Below are 17459 nucleotides of genomic sequence, written 5' to 3' on the forward strand. Positions count from 1 at the left end.
GACGCCCTCATCAACATGCTGGGAAAGATGGAGGGCAGGAGAAGGGGGTGACAGGATCAGATGGTTGTATGGCATTATCGACTCAATGGACACGAGTTGGAGCAAATTCCAGGAGATAGTGAAGGACAGGGAAGCCTGGTGTACTGCAGTCCGTGGGGTCACAAAGCGTCAGACACGACTGAACGACTGAACCACAACAATATGTTTAGCGTGGGCTCCCAGGTCCACCACTGACCGCCACGTGACTGGACCTATCTCTGCCTTGATTTCTTCATCTGTGGAAAGACGATAATTAAGGAGCACCCATTTCATCAGATTGTCTAATGCAACCAGTTAACGCATGCAAAGCACTTAGGAGAGAGCCTGACGCCTGTGGAGGTTGACAAAAGTCAGCTGTCTACTCAAAAGAACTGAAAGCAGGGACTGGGAGGGCTGGTTGAGTTCCCAGGCTCACAGCAGCATTATTCACAACAGCCAAGAGGTGGCAGCAATCCAGGTATCTGCGGACAGATGAAAAGATAAACAATGAAACGCTATTCAAGCGTTAAAAGGAAGAACATACTGACACATGCCGCAACATGGATGACCCTTGAGGATATTATGCGAAGTTATGTAAGCCAGTCACAAAAGGACAGATACTGTCCCTTCGATTCCACTTGTATGAGCTACTTTGAGTGGCCAAGTTTATAGAGATGGGAAGTAGAATGACGGATGCCAGGCTGCTGGGAGGCTGAGAAAGGGGAGGTCGTGTTTAATGAGTATGGAGTTTCAGTTTTGCAAGGTGAAAAAAATCCTGGAGATGGATGGTGGTGATGGTTGCATAGCAACATATAACTTAGTGTCCCGCACTGTGGACTTACAATGGTCCAAATGGAGCATTTGGTTACATGAATTTTACAACAACTAAAAAAAAAAAATCACCTGTCATTTCCAAGCAGAGGGAAGGCATGTGTCCCGGGCCTCCCAAGTCCTGGGTTGCATGCAAGGAGCTGACCGCAGCTCTGGGCCAGGTGTGGGGGCACTTGACCTCTGGGCTGGACTTGGGGGGTCTGCTGCCAGTCCACCCCTGCCTGCTGCCCTCCTGCCAGGTGGAACCGGCCTGCAGCCTGAGACCCAACCCCCCCCGGGGAGGTGGGTAATGGGACAGCAGCTGACCAGGGACACTCCCAACTCGCATCTGATGCTCATTTCCTGCTGAGGGTGGAATTCTTGGCTGGCCTTTTCCTCCTTCTGGAAGTGTCTGGTCTCCTGAGGACTGTTTCCTCATCTGTCAAGAGGGGGTAAGAATAGCTCCTGCCCCCTGGGCCCTACTGACAGTCACACCCCTTGGCTCTCCGAGCAGCCCTATTGTTAGAGGGTTGCCCTTGAGCTGGGGGCTTCACAGATGTGACCCTTGACCCTCATGCCTGAACTCAGGGAAAGGGGAAGTGACTGTGGCAGCCACAGGAGGGTGAGGCAGCTTCTCCCAAGCCCCGGTTGCAGCCTGGAGTTCGGGTGAGGCCCCAGAGAGGGAGTGCGGGCATCATGGCAGCTGGGTAAGGGGGTGCCGAGCCTGCCCGGGTGTGTTCTTCCTGCCCCTGCCCATCAGGGTTTGTCTGGGGCTCTGAGGGGGTGGTGGGTCTGTGAGCCTGACGCTGTCCCCTCCTCCATGACCCAGAGCACTTTGGATTCTCCAGCAATTTCCCAATCTGGGGTTAGAAGAGGAGGCTGGCAGGGAGGACTGGGGATTGCACAATGAGGCCACGGCAGACAGCCATGGAGGCAGTGGGCCAGGACCCCTTGGATCATGTCCTCATCATCCTCTCTGGCTGGATAAACTTGGGGGGGGGTCCTTTAGTCTCCCCATCTATGCACTGGGAGTAGCTGGATGACCCTCCTAGTGAGGGAGCACTATGACCGTTGGTTCAGATCTGAAAAATGTCACCCCTGAGGCCACGAGGAGAGAAGGGGGTGGAGTCTGTCTTACTGCAGCCTCCAGAAGCCCCCTCTTCCCACAACAACCCTCCCACCCCCCTCCTACCCCGCCCAGAGACAGGATCAATGTCCAAGCCCCAAACTAGCCCCCAGCCGCCTTTCCCAAGGAGGAAGAGGAAGTTCTCAGTGCCAAGGGGCACCCCCATCTCCCCCCTGCCTTGCCCACTTGGCCATATGCCTCCCAGGCTGCAGAGCTCTGTGCCCAGTTTCCAGGGGGAGCAGGGAACCAGAGGGGAGGGGGAGGGGGCACACAAAAGGGAGGGAGGAGCAGAAGCTCTGTTAAAGAGTGCCCAGACGGGAAATTCCTGAGCTGCACGGTCCTTTTCAGAGGGCAGGGATTTCTAGGATGTGAAACAGGGAAGAGATCCTCTTCCCCAGCCCCGCTCCGGCCCCTTGACTGACCCAGATAAATAGGCCTCAGATGGGAAACTGAGGCCCAGAAAGCAACATGACCTACTCCAGGCCACGCAGAGTGAGGACAAAGCTGGGCTGAGACAAGCCTGAGCTGTTGGGGTCCCCACCTGGTGCCTTTAGGAGCCTGCCCTGAACCAGCCTGGGTCTCACAAAGGGAAAGCCCTTCAGTGGGAGTCTTGCAGGCCTGGGTGTGGGTTCGGACCCCCATTTACTGCCTGTGTGACCTCGGGCAAGTCACTCACTTTTGTGAGCCATTTCCCCTTTTTCAGGAAGGCTGGGAGATGAGAATGTATGCCAGGCACCAGCGCGGGTGCTCTGTCAAAGGCTGACCAGCACCAGGTCCCTTAGGGAGCCTCCTCCATGGGGGCTGCCTCCCCAGGGATGTGTGTGGTCACAGTGACCCCCAGGATGGGAACACTCTCTCCGGAAGGGGTGATCCTCCGAGCGGTCAGCCTCAGTTAGGTGGGACTGTCCCCAGCACCCCGCGGGAGGAAGGGGACTCCCCACAGTTGGGGTGAGCTGGGTTGCCTAGGGGGTCCTCTGAGCTGCCCGAGGTGCTGGCTCTGTGACGCACGAAAGTGGTCCTGAGTGCACGGCCCCTTCCAGTCAGCCAATCAGAAGCTGTCGTCGGACAATGGGTCAGCACCGAACCCATCTTGTCCGCTGGGGGGTGCGGGTCTGGAGCCCCACTCAGGCCTGGCGACAGCCTGCCCCGACAGCCCGCCCAGGCTAGTGGGAGGGAGGGAGCGAGCCCTTCCCGGACCCCCCAGCTTGGCAGGCCTCGCCTCGCTCAGGGGGTGCGCGCGCGCGGCACCGGACGCGGGGACCCGGGCAGCCCCCCACCCCCGTCACACTCCCTCGGCTTTGGCCTCAGCCCGCGGGTTTTCCGCGGGGGCGGGGCGGGGCGGGCCGGCCCGAAGGGGGCGGAGCCTGCGTCTATTTCAGGCCGCTCCCGGCTCTGCGGCGACAGCTCGGCCCGGACACAGTAAGTGACCTGCGCTCGCGGTGCGTCCGGTGCGTCCGTCCCCAAACTCTCCGCGCGGCTGCGCACCCGCCCCGACGCGACCCGAGTCTCCGGCCGGATCCCGCTAGGGAGCGGCTGGCGCGATGGAGGGAACCCCGCGCGGAGAACCCCAGGTCTTCCGCAGCCCCCCTTCTAGGGAAACTGAAGCCCTTACGCTGAGCTGCTGCGTCAGGGTGCAGAGGGTCCGGTTAGATGCTCCCAGCGGAGGGCTCTGCTCTGGGAAAGCCGGGAGGAGGGGGCTGTGGGAAGGGGCCCTAGTGTCCCTTCCTTTGCAGTAGGAGGGGCGGGGGCGGCCCAGGGCGGGGTGGGGGGCGGCTGGCTGTGTGACCGAGGCCGAGTCACTTCACCTGCCTGAGCCTGAATGCCCTCATGCGCCGGGACCAGGGAGGCTGGCATGGACCTCAGCCCTGACCGGGGGGGAGGAGAGTGAGGGTGTGTGTGCCCGCATAGAAACTGGGGGAGCTGGGAGGACCAGGGAGGTGCCCCAGGCTGTGGCCACACGGTCTGACTCGGAGCATGCCCCTTCCTGTCCGAGTGTGCCCAGCCACCGGCTTTGGCTTAAAGGAATGTCTCTCCTGCCCTCTTATGCTGTGTCGGGGCACCAGGGTTAGCCTGACAGACACTGGGACGCAAGACTCAGACCCTCCCTGAGGCCTGGCCAGGTGCCAGCATGTGGCTGTGTGCTTCCCTCACATCCTTCTTGCAGCAGCACTGTGAGGTGGGGCTCTCCTCCCCATTGCACAGATGGGAAGACTGAGGTCTATGAAGGCAGGGTGGTGTCTGGTCTACACCCTAGCGGATGGTACAGCCAAGCCCACAATGGTCTGTCTTTCTGCTGCACCAGCTGCCTCAGAGTGAAGGCCTGGGCGGGGGCCAAAGGGGCTGCTGCAGACCTTGGAGGGGGAGATTTTATGCCCCAGAGGCGAGGAGGTGGCAATGCCTTGCGGGGACCTGCAGGAACCAGGTCTGAAGGCTGGGGGGAGCCTAGTATGCGTGGGGATGGAGGAGGCGGGGGCAGTGAGGGCAGAAGTGGGGCCAATGGGTCCACAGCTGCTCAGAAGGGCCCTCCCCCTCCCCCAGCAGCGGGGGTAGGGGGTGGGGGGGGCAGGGGGCGGAAAGGTGGGGCCTGGGCCCAGGGTGAGGTTGAGCAGCTCTTGCCAACCAGCCAGACCAGCTCCTGTGGGTGCTTGGCATGAAAGCGAGATGGATTGGGAGGGATACTGGGGGAAGGGATGGGCAGGGCAAAAGTGCCCAGTGACCTTGCACATGGGGACCCTCGCTTTGGGGCTCCCCGGAGGACCCTCAGCTTGGTTCTGGAGGGGAACTCGCAGTCCAAATGGCACCAGGAGGCAGCTGAGACCCAGCGGTGTGGGACTCTGCCCCCACATCTGGTGAGGCTGTGGGAGGGGAGAAAGCCCAGCTTCCTGGCCACTGAATGGCTCTGGTCAAGCTCAGGGCTTTGGGAGGAGTTCCTGGGAGGATGGGCGAAGGTGGCTGGGCTAGTGGGAAGGCAGCAGGGGATGTGGAAAGTCTGACAGGCCTAATCCCACCTCACCCCCCCACCTCCTGCCGCCTCAGTTTCCCTTTTTGGAGGGGTGGATCACCCTGTCTGCCTTGCAGGGCTGCTGCAGGGGCGTGTTGAAGTCGTGCTATATGAGTCACGACTTGGTATATTTACTCTTGGGTGGTGGGGCAGGCACTGTGGTTATGGGTCACCCCAGTTACCAAGGAGGCCCGTCCCCCTCTGCTCCCCTTTCCCAGCCCTGCCCTGCTCCCTCCTCTCCGGTCAGCCGCGTTCCCCTCCACCGGTCCTGGCCTGTCTTCCCCCATGGTCAAGGCGCTGGGGAGGGTGCTGCCTCTCTGGATGGTGGGGGTGCCCAGAGCCTGGTGAGCTGAGTTCCGAGCTGTTGACCATGGGGGCATTTTAAGCCTCTCTGAGCTAGTTATGTGAGATGAGGAAAATAACACCCCTCCTGGAAGGCAGTAGGGAAGTGATGGGATGGGCACTCAGGAAGGGCCCAGGAAATGGAAACTTCTGTGGTGGTGACGTCACCCCACTTAGGGAGCAGGCAGGGTGCGGTGGAGCTGGGAAGCTCGAGTTTCCCGTCTGAGCTGCTGTGTGACCTCAGACAGGCCTGTGCTTCGTGGGGCCCCTTGTCCCTCTCACCTGGGAACAGGCTTGAGGGGGCATTGTGGTTTCTGTAGACCTGAGCCCCAAGGTCATAATAGGGGTCTGGCCCTGCCTGCCTCGTGGTCCCAGCAGGAGCAGCCCTGTTTCTGCTCATCGCGTTCCTCTGGGACCCCAAGCCACACGAGTCAAGAGCAGGACGGAGGATGGAGCTGGGGCCAGATTGCTGCCTCTGCCCGGCCTCTTAGTGCCCATGACTGTTCTGGACCTTGGTTCTCGCTCTGTGCCATGGGCCAGCAGCCCGAGCTCTGTCCCCTCCCCCCGGCGAGCCTGTGGTCCCCCTCCCTGCCCAGAGGATGGGCTGACAAGGAAGGATTTGCCAAAACGAAGTCCCCTTCTGTCTGGAGATTCTGGGAGGGCCTGCGGGTGCTGCGGAACTGGCGTCCAGGGGGAGTGTTGAGTTGTTGGTCCCATCTGGGCCAGGAGACGGCCAGGGCCCTGGCAGTCATACGAGTGAAAACAGATCAACCTGGCTGTGTGCTTGGGCTGGGGAGCCGGAGCCAGTCCCCCCGCGACCACTGACCCTCTCATTCCCTCCACTTGTCAACCCACAGGCCTGAGTCGGGGTGATGCTGAAGATGCTGACCTTCTTCCAAGGACTCCCAGGCCAGCAGCCTGTGTCCGGGGCCCCTGACTTCCCCAGAAGCCCCCAGAAGTTGCCCTCTACCTCAGAGGCAGAGTCCGAGGCCTCCATGTCGGAGGCCTCCTCCGAGGACCTGGTGCCACCCCTGGAGGCCGAGGTGGCCCCAGACAGGGACGAAGAAGAGGCCGGCAAGAAGAAGAAGAAGTCGAAAGGCCTGGCCACCATGTTCAGCGTCTTCACTAAAGGGAGGAAGAAGAAGGGTCAGCCCAGCTCAGCAGAGACTGAGGGCGAGTCTGAGTGCAGTCCGCCGCCGCCTGGCCAGCTGCCCACAGGTATGCGGGCGCCCCCTCCCTCGGCGGGCAGGGTCTGGGCAGGACCGGGGCCCATTGGAGTGCATGCCCCGCTCAGTCGGGACAGAGGGGGCAGGGCGCGTGGGCGTCGAGGGGCCTCCCCTCCGTGCTTTCACCTGCTGCCCCCCGATCTCAGGATCTGAGCCTGGTGTCCCCCGCCCGGGCTGGGACACCCCGCATCTTTTGGGGGGTCTCGGCCCACGGAGGGGACCGGGGCGGGGGCCAGGTGAGTCTCAGAGCTAACGCCGCGTTCTGGCCGCAGTGGAGGAGCTCAAGGTCGACCTGGAGCGCGGGCGGCTGGAGGCGGCGGGGCCGCTGCTGGCGCTGGAGCTGGAGCTGCAGGAGGCCGCGGCGGCGGGCCGCGCGAGCGGGGAGGAGCTGGTGCGGCGCCAGAGCAAGGTGGAGGCGCTGTACGCGCTCCTGCGCGATCAGGTGCTCGGGCTGCTGCGCCGGCCGCTGGAGGCGGCGCCCGAGCGGCTGCGCCAGGCGCTGGCCGTTCTGGCCGAGCAGGAGCGCCAGGACCGCGAGGCGGCGGCGGCGGGGCCCCCGGGGTGCCCGGGGCTGGCGGCCACGCGGCCCCGGGGCTGGCTGCAGCTGTGGCGGGACGGCGTGGCGCAGGCGGCCGCGGAGCGCCTGGGCGGGCGGCCGGCCGCGGACGCCGAGGGCCGCACGGAGGCCGAGCGCGCCTTCCTGCACATGGGCCGCACCATGAAGGAAGACCTGGAGGCCGTGGTGGAGCGCCTCAAGCCGCTCTTCCCCGCCGACTTCCACGTGGTGGCCGCCTACGCCGAGAGCTACCATGCGCACTTCGCGGCCCAGCTGGCGGCCCTGACGCAGTTCGAGCTGTGCCCGCGCGACACCTACATGCTGCTGGTCTGGGTGCAAAACCTCTACCCCAAGTGAGCACGGGCGCGGAGTGCCGGGAGGGTCCCCCCGGGAGGGCAGGGCCTGGGTGTCATCAAGTGCAGGGAGTCCGCTGGGAGAACGGCCCAGGCAGGCCTGGAATCAAAAGGGCAGGGCGTCCACTGGGCCTGCTTTGCCCTGGGAATCCGCATCCCACAGCTGGGGAAACTGAGGCACAGAGAACGGGGGCAAGGGCCTCATCTTTGATTCCTGAGTTTCCAGTCTGGGTTAGGGTGTGAAGCCGTCCATGATCCAGAGTCAGGAAGGGCTGTGGCTAGGAGCAGGGGCCCTGACCCGGCCTGGGTCAGCCCAGGAAGCCAGCTCAGAGGAGGAGGTGCAGGATTCTACCTGCCGCAGGAGGCGGTGTCCCTGCTCTGGGGCCGCTGACAGCCTAACAGAAGTAAGGGAGTCGGGCAGAGGGGGAGTTGGGGGTGGTATTCCCAACAAAGGGAGCCGCCCTGCAGTGCCCAAGGCTGGGCCGGGAGGCCTTCTGGGGGTCGTGTGGAGCGCTCAGTGTTCAGTGCCCAGCAGCCTGAGGGAGCACTCCCAGGCAGGACGGGGGCACTGGGCCTGTTGGGGACACATCCCGGTTGTGCAGGGTCTTCCCCAGTGAGCCCATGGCAGAGCTGAGTTCTGGCCACCAAGGCCTGGAGCTCTCAGTCTGGGAGGCGCCTGGTGCTGCCGTGGAGAATCCCTGGTACCAGCTGGATTCAGATCCGGGCATCCCCTGATACACACAGACCTCATGCATCCCTGAGCATGTTGCTGCCAGTGTCTTGGCTTTCTCTGCCCAGAGAAGCTGGCTAAGAAAATCTGGAGACAGAGGCAAGAACATAGCAGGCTCCTGCCTCCAGAACTGTGTCCCCGCTTCCATGAGGAACCTAGGGGATTATATAGCTGGGGGCTCGCAGTCGGGTTGGAAATGAACAGAGGCATTAGGATCTTGGGTGCTTCTCCTCGCAGTCATCAGGCTGGCGTTGGGTAGCCCGGTAATTTGGGTCTGGCAGTCTGGTGGCCCGGTTGTTGGGTCCGTTGTCTTTTGTGGACTGTGCTGAGGCTTTCTTTCTGTAATGCAAAAGGACAGGAAAACTCTAAGGGGTGGTTTGCAGAGAGGGTGCTGTGAAGTTGAGCCCCAGATACAGAATGTTTTGAGGGGGCTGTAAGTGCAGCATGTAGTTCTCAAATCAGGTTTCATCTTTTGATAAAGAAACTTAGTTACAGACTACAGATCAGGAACAGGTAAAGAACTCAAGGAAAAAAACAACAGCAACACCTTTTTTCTTCTTTTTTCCCTTATTTTACTTCAACAAGCATGTCAGTCATTCGTACAAGCTGGGTGGGGAGAGGCTTAAACTGCAGTGTGGATCTGCTCAGGGGTTCTGGTAGGGGCTGGCCCTGGCCTGTAGCACAAAGCCTGCAGGAAGGCTGGAGGTGTAGACCATGTAAGCGATGTCTGAGGCTCTCAGGGACGTCAGGGGTCTCCGTTGGTGCTGGTGGGTCAGCCTCCAGCAGGGGCCCGAGGAAGGACCAGGCGGGGGTGGTGGGTGAGGAGTCAGGGAGGGCAGGGAAGCTGGCACAGGGCAGGGGATGCCAGAGAGTCCCGCCAGCCGGGCCGGTTCCTTCTTGTTGGTCCTGACTCACCAGGAAGTGCCAGGCCTGTCCCCTCTGCCCCTCCACCTTCCTGTCTGTGACCTCGGGGGCTTTAACCTGGGGCGCCCCGGTGTCAGTGCAGTGGGAGGCTGAGCCCTGAAACGGGGAGACCAGGGTGGCTCCGTGGAGGCCCATGTGGCCAGAAGTCTGGGGAGCAGAGGGACACAGCGCATCCAGGCTGGGGTGGGGGGGCGGTGGCGGGTGGCGGGCGGCAGAAAGGGCTATTCTTGAGCCCTGAGGAAGTGCCAGGGCTGGGCAGTCCCCAGGGGACTCTGGGACCCAACAGAAGTGCCGCAAGGATGGGTGGATATGCCTGTGTTCAGGGTGAGGTCAGGGAGGGGCAGATAGCCCTTCCTGCTGGGACTGGCCCTCCTCTGGGGGCAGCAGAGCCAGTCTTGGGGGGAAGGTGGGGCAGGGCTGGTGGAATCCAGGGTGGGAGCGCGGTGGGGGATGGTGGGAAGGAGACAGAGGGTGAGAAGGGGAGGAGGAGCCCTTGGAGCAGGGAGATCAGACCGGAAATGTGGTTCTGCCTGCAGCCGCCGGGGAGGAGAGGGACTGTTGGAGGCAAGACAGGGAGCCGGGGAAGAGTCCTGCGGTGTGCCAGGCGGGAGACGGGGCTGGGCCGTGGGGTGCCTCTGCGGGGCGGCTCGAGGCTGATGGGAGCATAACCTGGAGTAAGAGTGGACATGGCTGAGAGAGTGAACAGAGGCAGGGTGATCCCGCGGTTCGGGGCCTGGATCGAACTGAGATGGAGAGGCGGGGTGGGAGGCGCTGGAGGGAAGGCGACCGAGCTGTGTGCAGGGCTCTGGCCGGGGCGGGGGGACGGCACTGGTTTTCCTCACGCCAGCCCCTCTGCCTGCAGCGACATCCTCAACAGCCCCAAGCTGGCGCCCGAGCTGCAGGGAGTCAGACTTGGGACCCTCCTGCCCCCGACGCAGATCCGGCTGCTGGAGGCCACGTTCCTCTCCAACGAGGTGGTGAGTCCAGGGCCAGTGCCGGAGGGGCCGAGGGGGGGCAGGAAGGAAGCGGGGCGGGGGGGGCAGTCGGGCAGACAGGATGCAGGCAGGGAGCCTGGCAGGGACGCCCACGTGGGCTTCGCACTACCCTGAGCGGGCCCCTCCACCCCCCAAGGCCAGCGTGAGAGAGCTGACGGCCCGAGCTCTGGAGCTGGAGTCAAACCGCTGGACCCAGGATGTGGCCCCGCAGAGGCTGGATGCCCGCTGCCACAGTGAGCTGGCCATCGACATCATCCAGGTACTGCCCGCTGCCCCGCCACACTGGCCGCCGCGTCCCTGTGGGCAGACACGCCCGCCGCTGAGCCCAGACCCCCTTGCTCCATGTCTTATCCACCCCTGCCCTAGCCCTAGACCAGGCGGGCTTTGCTCATTTTCATCCCCCACCCCTGCAGATTATCTCCCAGGGCCATGCCAAGGCCGAGAGCATCACCCTGGACCTGGGCACGCAGATAAAGCCCTTGCTGCTGGTAGAGCTGGCCACGTTCCTCAGGAGGTGAGTGAGGGGCCTGCACGCCCGGAGAGGGGCTGGCGGCTGAGGGGTCCCTGCCGCCCCCTCTCTCAGAGCCCCAGCCCCTCTCTTGGACCCCAGGGGGGATCTTAGCTAGACCAGCGCCCCCTCCTGGCCCCTAGGATGTCTGTTATTATGAGCAGGAGTCCTGTCCCCCTGCACCACCCACCTGGGCGCTGAGAGCCTCAAGTCATCTGACCACCTTCCCCCGCCCCCGCCCCCCTCCCCCACTGCTCCCCAAAGCCCCCAGAAGAGCAGCCTCCAACTGCAAAGATGCCCCTCGAGGGACTGAGGCCTTGGCCTCCCCTTCAGGTGATGCCCCCGGTCTGCGCCCCCAGAGTTCTCTTGGCTGCCCGCCTCCCCACCTCTGCCTGCAGCTCTAGAGGGGCTTGGGGGAAGGTGTGGGTGCTGCAGAGCCAGGCAGGCGCCGTCTCCAGGAGCTCTGCAGGGGTCCTGGCCCTACTGGGCTGAGCGTGTGAGGCCAGGTATGGGATGCCTACTGCATCCGCCCTGTGCCGTGGGGAGCCCACGTGTGAAGCCGGGTGGCTGGTCAGGCAGAGGCCGTCGGAGGCTGCTATTGTCCCAGTGTTTATGCTGCTCCTACGGGTGCCCTTTCCCTTTCACCAGCTATCAGCGTGCCTTTGATGAATTTCTGGAGAGATGCAGACAGCTGCGAAATTACAGGGCCAATGTCATCGCTAACATCAACAACTGCCTCTCTTTCCGGTAAGGGCGCTGGGCAGTGGGGGGAATCACTGCAGCTGCCTGCCTGTGTTGTTGGCGGGGGGGCCTGGAAGCCAGTGGGGAGTGGATGGGGGGAAAGGGGGGTGCAGAGGGGCGGGGGGAGGTGCCTGGGATGGGGGAGGGAGGAGGAGCAGCTTAAGCAGAGATGTTGAATTAAAATGAGCAGGGTGGAAAGGAAATGCCCAGGGCTTACAGCGGCAACAGCAAACATGTATTTAGTGCTAGTGGGTCAGGCGCTCACGCAAAGGATTTCATTTATCCTGTTAGCAACCCTGTTAAGTACAGTGACTGTGTCCGTTGAGCCCGTCAGCACCGTGAGCTATGGAGAGGCTGAGCCATTCGTCCTTGGTTAGAACCGGGTGTGGTGTTAGGCGTGTGTTAGGTGGGAAGGCTGGGTCCTGCCTAGGGAGCCTGGATGGAGTGCCTTGGTCTTGCTCCCGCCGGGACTGGGGAGCCAGGGAGGGTTCTAGAGCGATGGTTTAGGGAGATTCGCCTGGGGCTCTCTGGCTCTCTGGCTTCAGGGCTGCAGGCTGGGCGGGGCTGGCGTGACCTCCCTAACTCCTGTGCTTCCAGGACGTCCGTGGAGCAGAGGTGGCAGACACCACCAGACCTCCGGAGCTCCCTGCTGAGCCCCCTGAATGAGCTCAAGAGCCACGGCTTTGACACCCTGCTCCAGAGCCTGTTTGGGGGCCTGAAGGTAGTGCAGCCTCCTGCCCCGCGGCTCGCACTGAGTCTAGTGCTGGAGGGGCTGGGGGAGGGCCTGGGGAGGGGGGCGGCAGAAACGAAGAGCTGGCAGGAGGAAGGCGTGGCACGGGGCAGCTGCAGGGAGGCTGGTGGCCCCCGTGATGGGGCCATGGCCCGCCCTTGATGTCACCCCCGCTTCAGCATGGGGCTTGGCCTCAGAGGGCCGCTTAGGGCCCTGGGGTGCGGAAGAGAAGCCTCAGCGCCCATCCCCGCTTTGGACTCCACCTAGTCCTCAAGTTTGCCTGTACATTTCCCCTGATGCCCCCAGACCCTCCTGCCCGCACCCTGCCTCCCAGCCGGGACGCTCAGAGCCTCTGGCGGCTCCCGCCACATCTGCGGGGGCCAGGGCATCCCCAGAAACCCTTAGTGCCTGTACTGCAGGAGAAGACGGGGGTCCTAGGGGAGGAAGGGGGGGCACTCCCTGCCTGCCCCCCACCGTGGGAGCCTGCCTTGTCCCCAGTGCCCTGCGGCTGCGGGTGGCCAGGCGGTGACCCTGGATGACTCAGCATGGTCATCATCATCACGGGCCCAGCCAAGCACACGGCTTTGTTTATGCAGGAATTTATTTATTTAAGGAGGGAGGCGGTGGAGAAGGCTTCAGGGAAGGCAGATGGCAGTCCCGGCTGGTCAGCCTCGGAGAAGGGGACGCAGACCCGGCCTCCACTTCCTGCTGGAGCGCCAGGGGAGTCCTTAATATAACCAGACCCCTGTCCGGCCCCATGTGCGTCTGTGTGTGCGTGTCTACCGGGCTGGCCCTTCCTCTGCCGGGCGTGGCCACACAGCCTGCCTCTCTGCTTTCCCAGCCGCTCTTCAAGAGGTTCACGCAGACCCGCTGGGCCGCCCCCCAGCAGACCCTGGAGGAAATCATCTCCGCTGTGGCCGAGAGGATGCCCGAGTTCTCAGAACTGCAGGACTGCTTCCGGGAGGTGAGGGGGTGCTGGGCTGCCAGTGGGGGACGCGCGGACAGATGTGTGTGTGCGCACACCCGGATGCGCCTTTCTGTTCTGGCATCCTCCCCTCCTTGGACCCTGGCCTTCAGGGATGTGCTGGGTTCCCATGGCCCTGCCCACTCGCCCACCCAGGAGCTGCTGGAGGTGGTCCACCTGCACCTGGTGAAGGAGTACATCGCCCGCCTCTGCAAGCGGCGCCTGGTCCTCAAGACGGCGGAGCAGCAGCAGCAGCTGGCGGGGCATGTCCAGGCCAACGCCCAGCTCATCCAGCAGTTCTGCACCCAGAACGTAAGCCCCCGTGTCCCCCCTCAACCTCCCACAGCGGTGGGCTGCCCTCCTGCTCCAAGCTCTTCATGGGCTTGGACAGCCCCTCTGGGCCTCTCCAAACCTGATCAGGCCCGACCTGAGCCTCTCTGGGCCTCCGGGCGCGCTTCCGGGCAGGGCCAGCCTCTCTCAACGAAGCCTGTGCCTGCAGGGCTCCCCGGCCACCTGGCTGCACCACGCCCTCCCCACGCTCGCCGAGATCATTCGCCTGCAAGACCCCAGTGCCATCAAGATCGAGGTGGCCACCTACGCCACCTGGTACCCCGACTTCAGGTGAGAACCGGGGCCTCCGAGCACCCGGGGAAGGCAGTGGGGCCCTGTGGTTCCCCGCTGCAGTCAGAGCCTTGGGGGCAGGGTGAGTCCCTGCAGGGTGGGCAGAGCTCAGATACTGGCCACTGTGCCCAGATCCTTACAGCGGCTGTTCACTCAGTCCTTGCTGCTGCCTGGTGGGGCTGACACTCTTCATCCCCGTCGTCCAGATGAGACCTGGGGAGTATGAGGAATGTGGCCAGGCTAACGCGACTGGTCAGTGGTAGAGCCGAGAGAAAGCCAGGCAGTCCGGATCCACACCGCATGCTCTGAGCCTTTCCTTCAGAGGGGGATCTGAGACCAGAGACACCACGGACCTGCTGGAGGCCATGGCACGTCCGTAGTGAAGCTGGGGCCCCTGGTCAGCCTAGGGGTCCTCAGAGGCTTGACCTGTGCCCTGGTTCCTGGGGTCTCTGTTCTAGAGTGGAGGCTCAGCCCCTGACTGCCAGGGTGATGGTGAGCCAGGGCAGTGGTCTCTGTGGGTTGAGTCCTCTGGTGTGGTCGGCCTGTCCCAGCATAGCCTGGTCCAGCCGCTGGCTGGTCTACTCCACGTATTCAGCCACCCATCCACTTACACACTCACCCTTCCATCTACCCACTCATACAGGCACCTACTTACCCTTCTGGATGCGCATCTAGCTATCTATACATCTGATCACCCACTCATCTACCCATCTGTCCGTCCTTCGATCTATCCATCCATCCACCCATCTAGTCATCCACCTGCCCACCTATCCATCTATCCATTCATGTATCCTTGTATCAACCCATCCCACCAACAGTTATCAAGTGGTCTCCTGCTAGGTACCGGGCTCTGTTTTAGGCCCCAGGACGCAAGGAGGTACAAGCAGACCAGGCCTCCTGACAGACAGACAGTCGGATGAGGGTTAGCAATGATGAGGTCATCTGGCGAAGGAGTACTACCTGCAAGTTTTAAAGATTGTTTAACCAAGGTTGTGAATGGCGGGAGGTGCTGACTTTAGAGCCGGAAAATCCTCTCTGGGGAGGTTACTTTTTTTAAAATTTTATTGTCTACTTTTGGCTCTGCTGGTTCTTTGTGGCTGCATGGGCTTTTCTCTAGTTGCAGCAAGTGGAGGCTGCTCTCGAGTTGCAGAGCGCGGGCTTCTCATGGTAGTAACTTCTCTTATTGCAGAGTACGGCCTTTAGGGCTTGAGGGCTTCAGTAATTGTGGCTCCCGGGCCCTTGCTCAATAGCTGTGGCTCACGGGCTTGGTTGCTTGGTGGTGTTTGGGATCTTCCCAGATCAGCGGTCACACCTGTGTCTCCTGCATTGGCAGGCGGCTTCTTGACGGGGAGGTGACATGTTAGCTAAGTGCTAAAGGGGTGAGAAGGAGCTGGTTACCTCAAGGGCATGGGGACGAGTGTTCCAGGGAGAACAGCCAGTGCAAAGGCCGGACTGAGCAGGAGCTTGGCAGCCTCTGGAGCCACACTGCGGCTGGTGCCGCCCGAGCACAGTGGTTTAAGCAGAGCGGGGCACCCTTGTGGGCACCCTCGTGGGCAGGGGGGTTGGCTGCTGGGCCCTGTGGCTCCGGCCAGGAGTCTGGGGAGCTGGGAAGGGGTGTGAGCAGGGGTGTTGGTGCGCGGGCCGGAATGACGGGACCCTCTCTTTACCAGCAAGGGCCACCTGAGTGCCATCCTGGCCATCAAGGGGAACCTGTCCAGCAGTGACGCCAAGAGCATCCGGAGCATTCTGGACATCAACACGGGGGCGCACGAGCCCTCCAAGGCCCTATTTTCACTTATAAAGGTTGGTTAGCTTTTCCTGCCGCCTGACCTCCTTAGGAGCGCCTGGCGAGCATGGGACACCACTCCATTTGGGGGCCGTCAGACCAGCACCAGCATCACAGCCCCACGCAGCCCCTCCCGGGGGTCCTGCCTTCTGCTGCTGCTGCTGCCCAGGCCTGGCCGCGGCATGGGCCCCTGGGCCGCTGGAACTGGACAAGCCGTGGCATGTTGACCCCTCCTGTCGGGGCAGGAGCCATTGGGGGAACTCTGTGGATCACAGTGGAGCTTGCACGGCCTGAAGGAGGGGTCAGGTGTGTGGCTCGGGGACCCAGCTCTGGGATCACTGCCTGTCTGCGGGCTCCTGCCACGCCTGCCCGAGGACCGCCCTGCTCAGGCTGGGTCTCTGGCCTCCCCAGATCCTGACGGGGGCCCGAGCCTCACCCCTCCTGCCTCCTCTGGTCCAGGGCTACGTAGAGCCAGGCTCAGCCTGTGAGTGGAATGGAAGGAAGAACTGGAGGAGGAAAAAGGGAAAGAAGAACTCTTATCTGAGAAGGAGTTGGGGGACAGGAAAAGGGCCTGTGGGATGACAAGGCAAGCGGGGGCAAAGCCAGTGTCCGAGCCCCTGACCCCCTCTCTGATTCCCCTCGGGTGTCCCCTGAGGATGGGCCCGGGAGGGCCAGGACCTGCTGGGTTTTCCCGAGCTCTGCCTCCCCTGACAAGGGGCAGGCCCGGGGACGCCTCTGTGGGTCCTCCCCTGGAAGTCAGGCTGAGGTCGGGGCAGGGCCATCTTGATCTCTGACCCCTTGGCCTCTGGGTCAGTTCCCTGTTGCCGCTCTAACAAACTTCCACAGCTTGGGAACCTAAAATGCAAACTTGCCTTTCGGTTCTGGAGGTCAGCAGTCTGACGTAGGTCTGGTGGGCTGAGCCGGGCAGGTTCCTCTGGAAGCTGTGGCGGGGAAGTTCCTTGCCTTTTCCAGTTTTTAGAGGCCAGCCTCCCATATTTCTTGGCTCGTGGCCCACTTCCATTTCCAAAACCAGCAACGGCCAGTCAAATCCTTTTCGCGTCTCAGCACTCCCCTCCTACCTCCCTCTTCCGGTTTAGGGTCCCTGGTGGTGACCTTTAACCCACCAGACAATGACCTTTGACCTACCCAGGCAGTCCAGGATCCTCTTCTGATGCTCAGGTCAGCTGATTTTTAATTCCACCTGACAACCTTAATTCCACTGCTGTGGAAACTAACGTGGTCACAGGCCCAGGGATTAGGATGTGGGCATCTTTATGGGATGGACGTTATTTTGCCCACCACAGCCTTCACCCATCCCCTGCCCTGCGGGGTGCCTCATCCTACCCAGCAAAGCACAGGTTCAGTCACCCTCCTCGGCCTGGGGCAGCTGAGAAGCAGGCGTGACCCCGCCCCGCCTGTGCCTGTGGGAACGCCCCTCTGTGACCCGGTTTGCAGCTGGCTCTCTTGGACTTGTAGCCCTCTTTCCCAGGTACTGTGGCCAGAAATTGGCCCGTGTAAATGGTGCACGAAGGCCTTTGTACATTTGTAGAAGTTTGCATGTTTGGTGTTATTATTATTTTTTGATAGTATGCTTTTGTATGTTTTTTTAAGAACAAACTCTTGGTTTTTATAGCTTAATATAAAGCTGATTTCAAAAGTGGCTGTGGAGTGATTTCTCTTGGGAGAGGCTTTCTCAGCCTCTTGGGGTCTGGCAGACTCTGTCCCCAGCGCCTCCTGCCCACCTCTCGCCTGTGAGCGTGAACTTTGGGAGGGTCTGCTGTGGGCAGTTTCCTCACCTGGGTGGTGATCACGAACCTGTCTGACCTCCCGCACAGTCCTTTACAGAGGAGGGGGACAGCAGGGCCTCCAGACGACATTTCACCTCTGTGCATCAGGCCCAGTGGGAACTGGCTCTCATATTCCTGGAACTGACCTTGAAGGGCCCAGCTGTGATCACAGCTGGCCCCAGCTCTCCTCCACACCCCCATCCTGGCCTTGGATTTGGAGGAGGGCAGAGTCCCTGGGAGG

The 17459-nt window shown here is 62.1% G+C and overlaps 1 protein-coding gene across 2 annotated transcripts; it reads left to right on the forward strand.

The window, feature by feature from the left end:
- The first annotated feature begins 3319 nt into the window (after positions 1 to 3319).
- TNFAIP2 (TNF alpha induced protein 2) lies at positions 3320 to 17091 on the forward strand. 2 transcript variants are annotated; one of them, XM_043922118.1, is made up of 12 exons: positions 3320 to 3373; positions 6155 to 6515; positions 6796 to 7432; positions 9949 to 10063; positions 10218 to 10340; positions 10495 to 10595; positions 11238 to 11336; positions 11928 to 12051; positions 12902 to 13024; positions 13181 to 13336; positions 13524 to 13645; positions 15316 to 17091. In XM_043922118.1, the coding sequence occupies exons 2-12, from the start codon at positions 6170 to 6172 to the stop codon at positions 15455 to 15457; spliced, it is 2088 nt and encodes a 695-aa protein (XP_043778053.1). In that variant the 5' UTR covers positions 3320 to 3373; positions 6155 to 6169; the 3' UTR covers positions 15458 to 17091. The 2 variants fall into 2 exon arrangements, with proteins under 2 accessions (XP_043778053.1, XP_043778052.1); XM_043922117.1 differs by lacking the exon at positions 3320 to 3373 and adding an exon at positions 3388 to 3525.
- Positions 17092 to 17459: the final 368 nt, after the last annotated feature.

The sequence above is a fragment of the Cervus elaphus genome, chromosome 13 (assembly GCF_910594005.1).
Source record: "Cervus elaphus chromosome 13, mCerEla1.1, whole genome shotgun sequence".
In the NCBI taxonomy this organism is placed as follows: Eukaryota; Metazoa; Chordata; class Mammalia; order Artiodactyla; family Cervidae; genus Cervus; species Cervus elaphus.

Excerpts from the sequence above, each read along its gene's own strand:
- TNFAIP2 (XM_043922118.1), top strand. The coding sequence starts at position 6,170 with ATGCTGAAGATGCTGACCTTCTTCCAAGGACTCCCAGGCCAGCAGCCT. Across the intron at positions 6,516-6,795 it reads GCCTGGCCAGCTGCCCACAG|TGGAGGAGCTCAAGGTCGAC; the intron begins GTATGCGGGCGC and ends TTCTGGCCGCAG. Across the intron at positions 13,646-15,315 it reads ACCTGGTACCCCGACTTCAG|CAAGGGCCACCTGAGTGCCA; the intron begins GTGAGAACCGGG and ends TCTCTTTACCAG.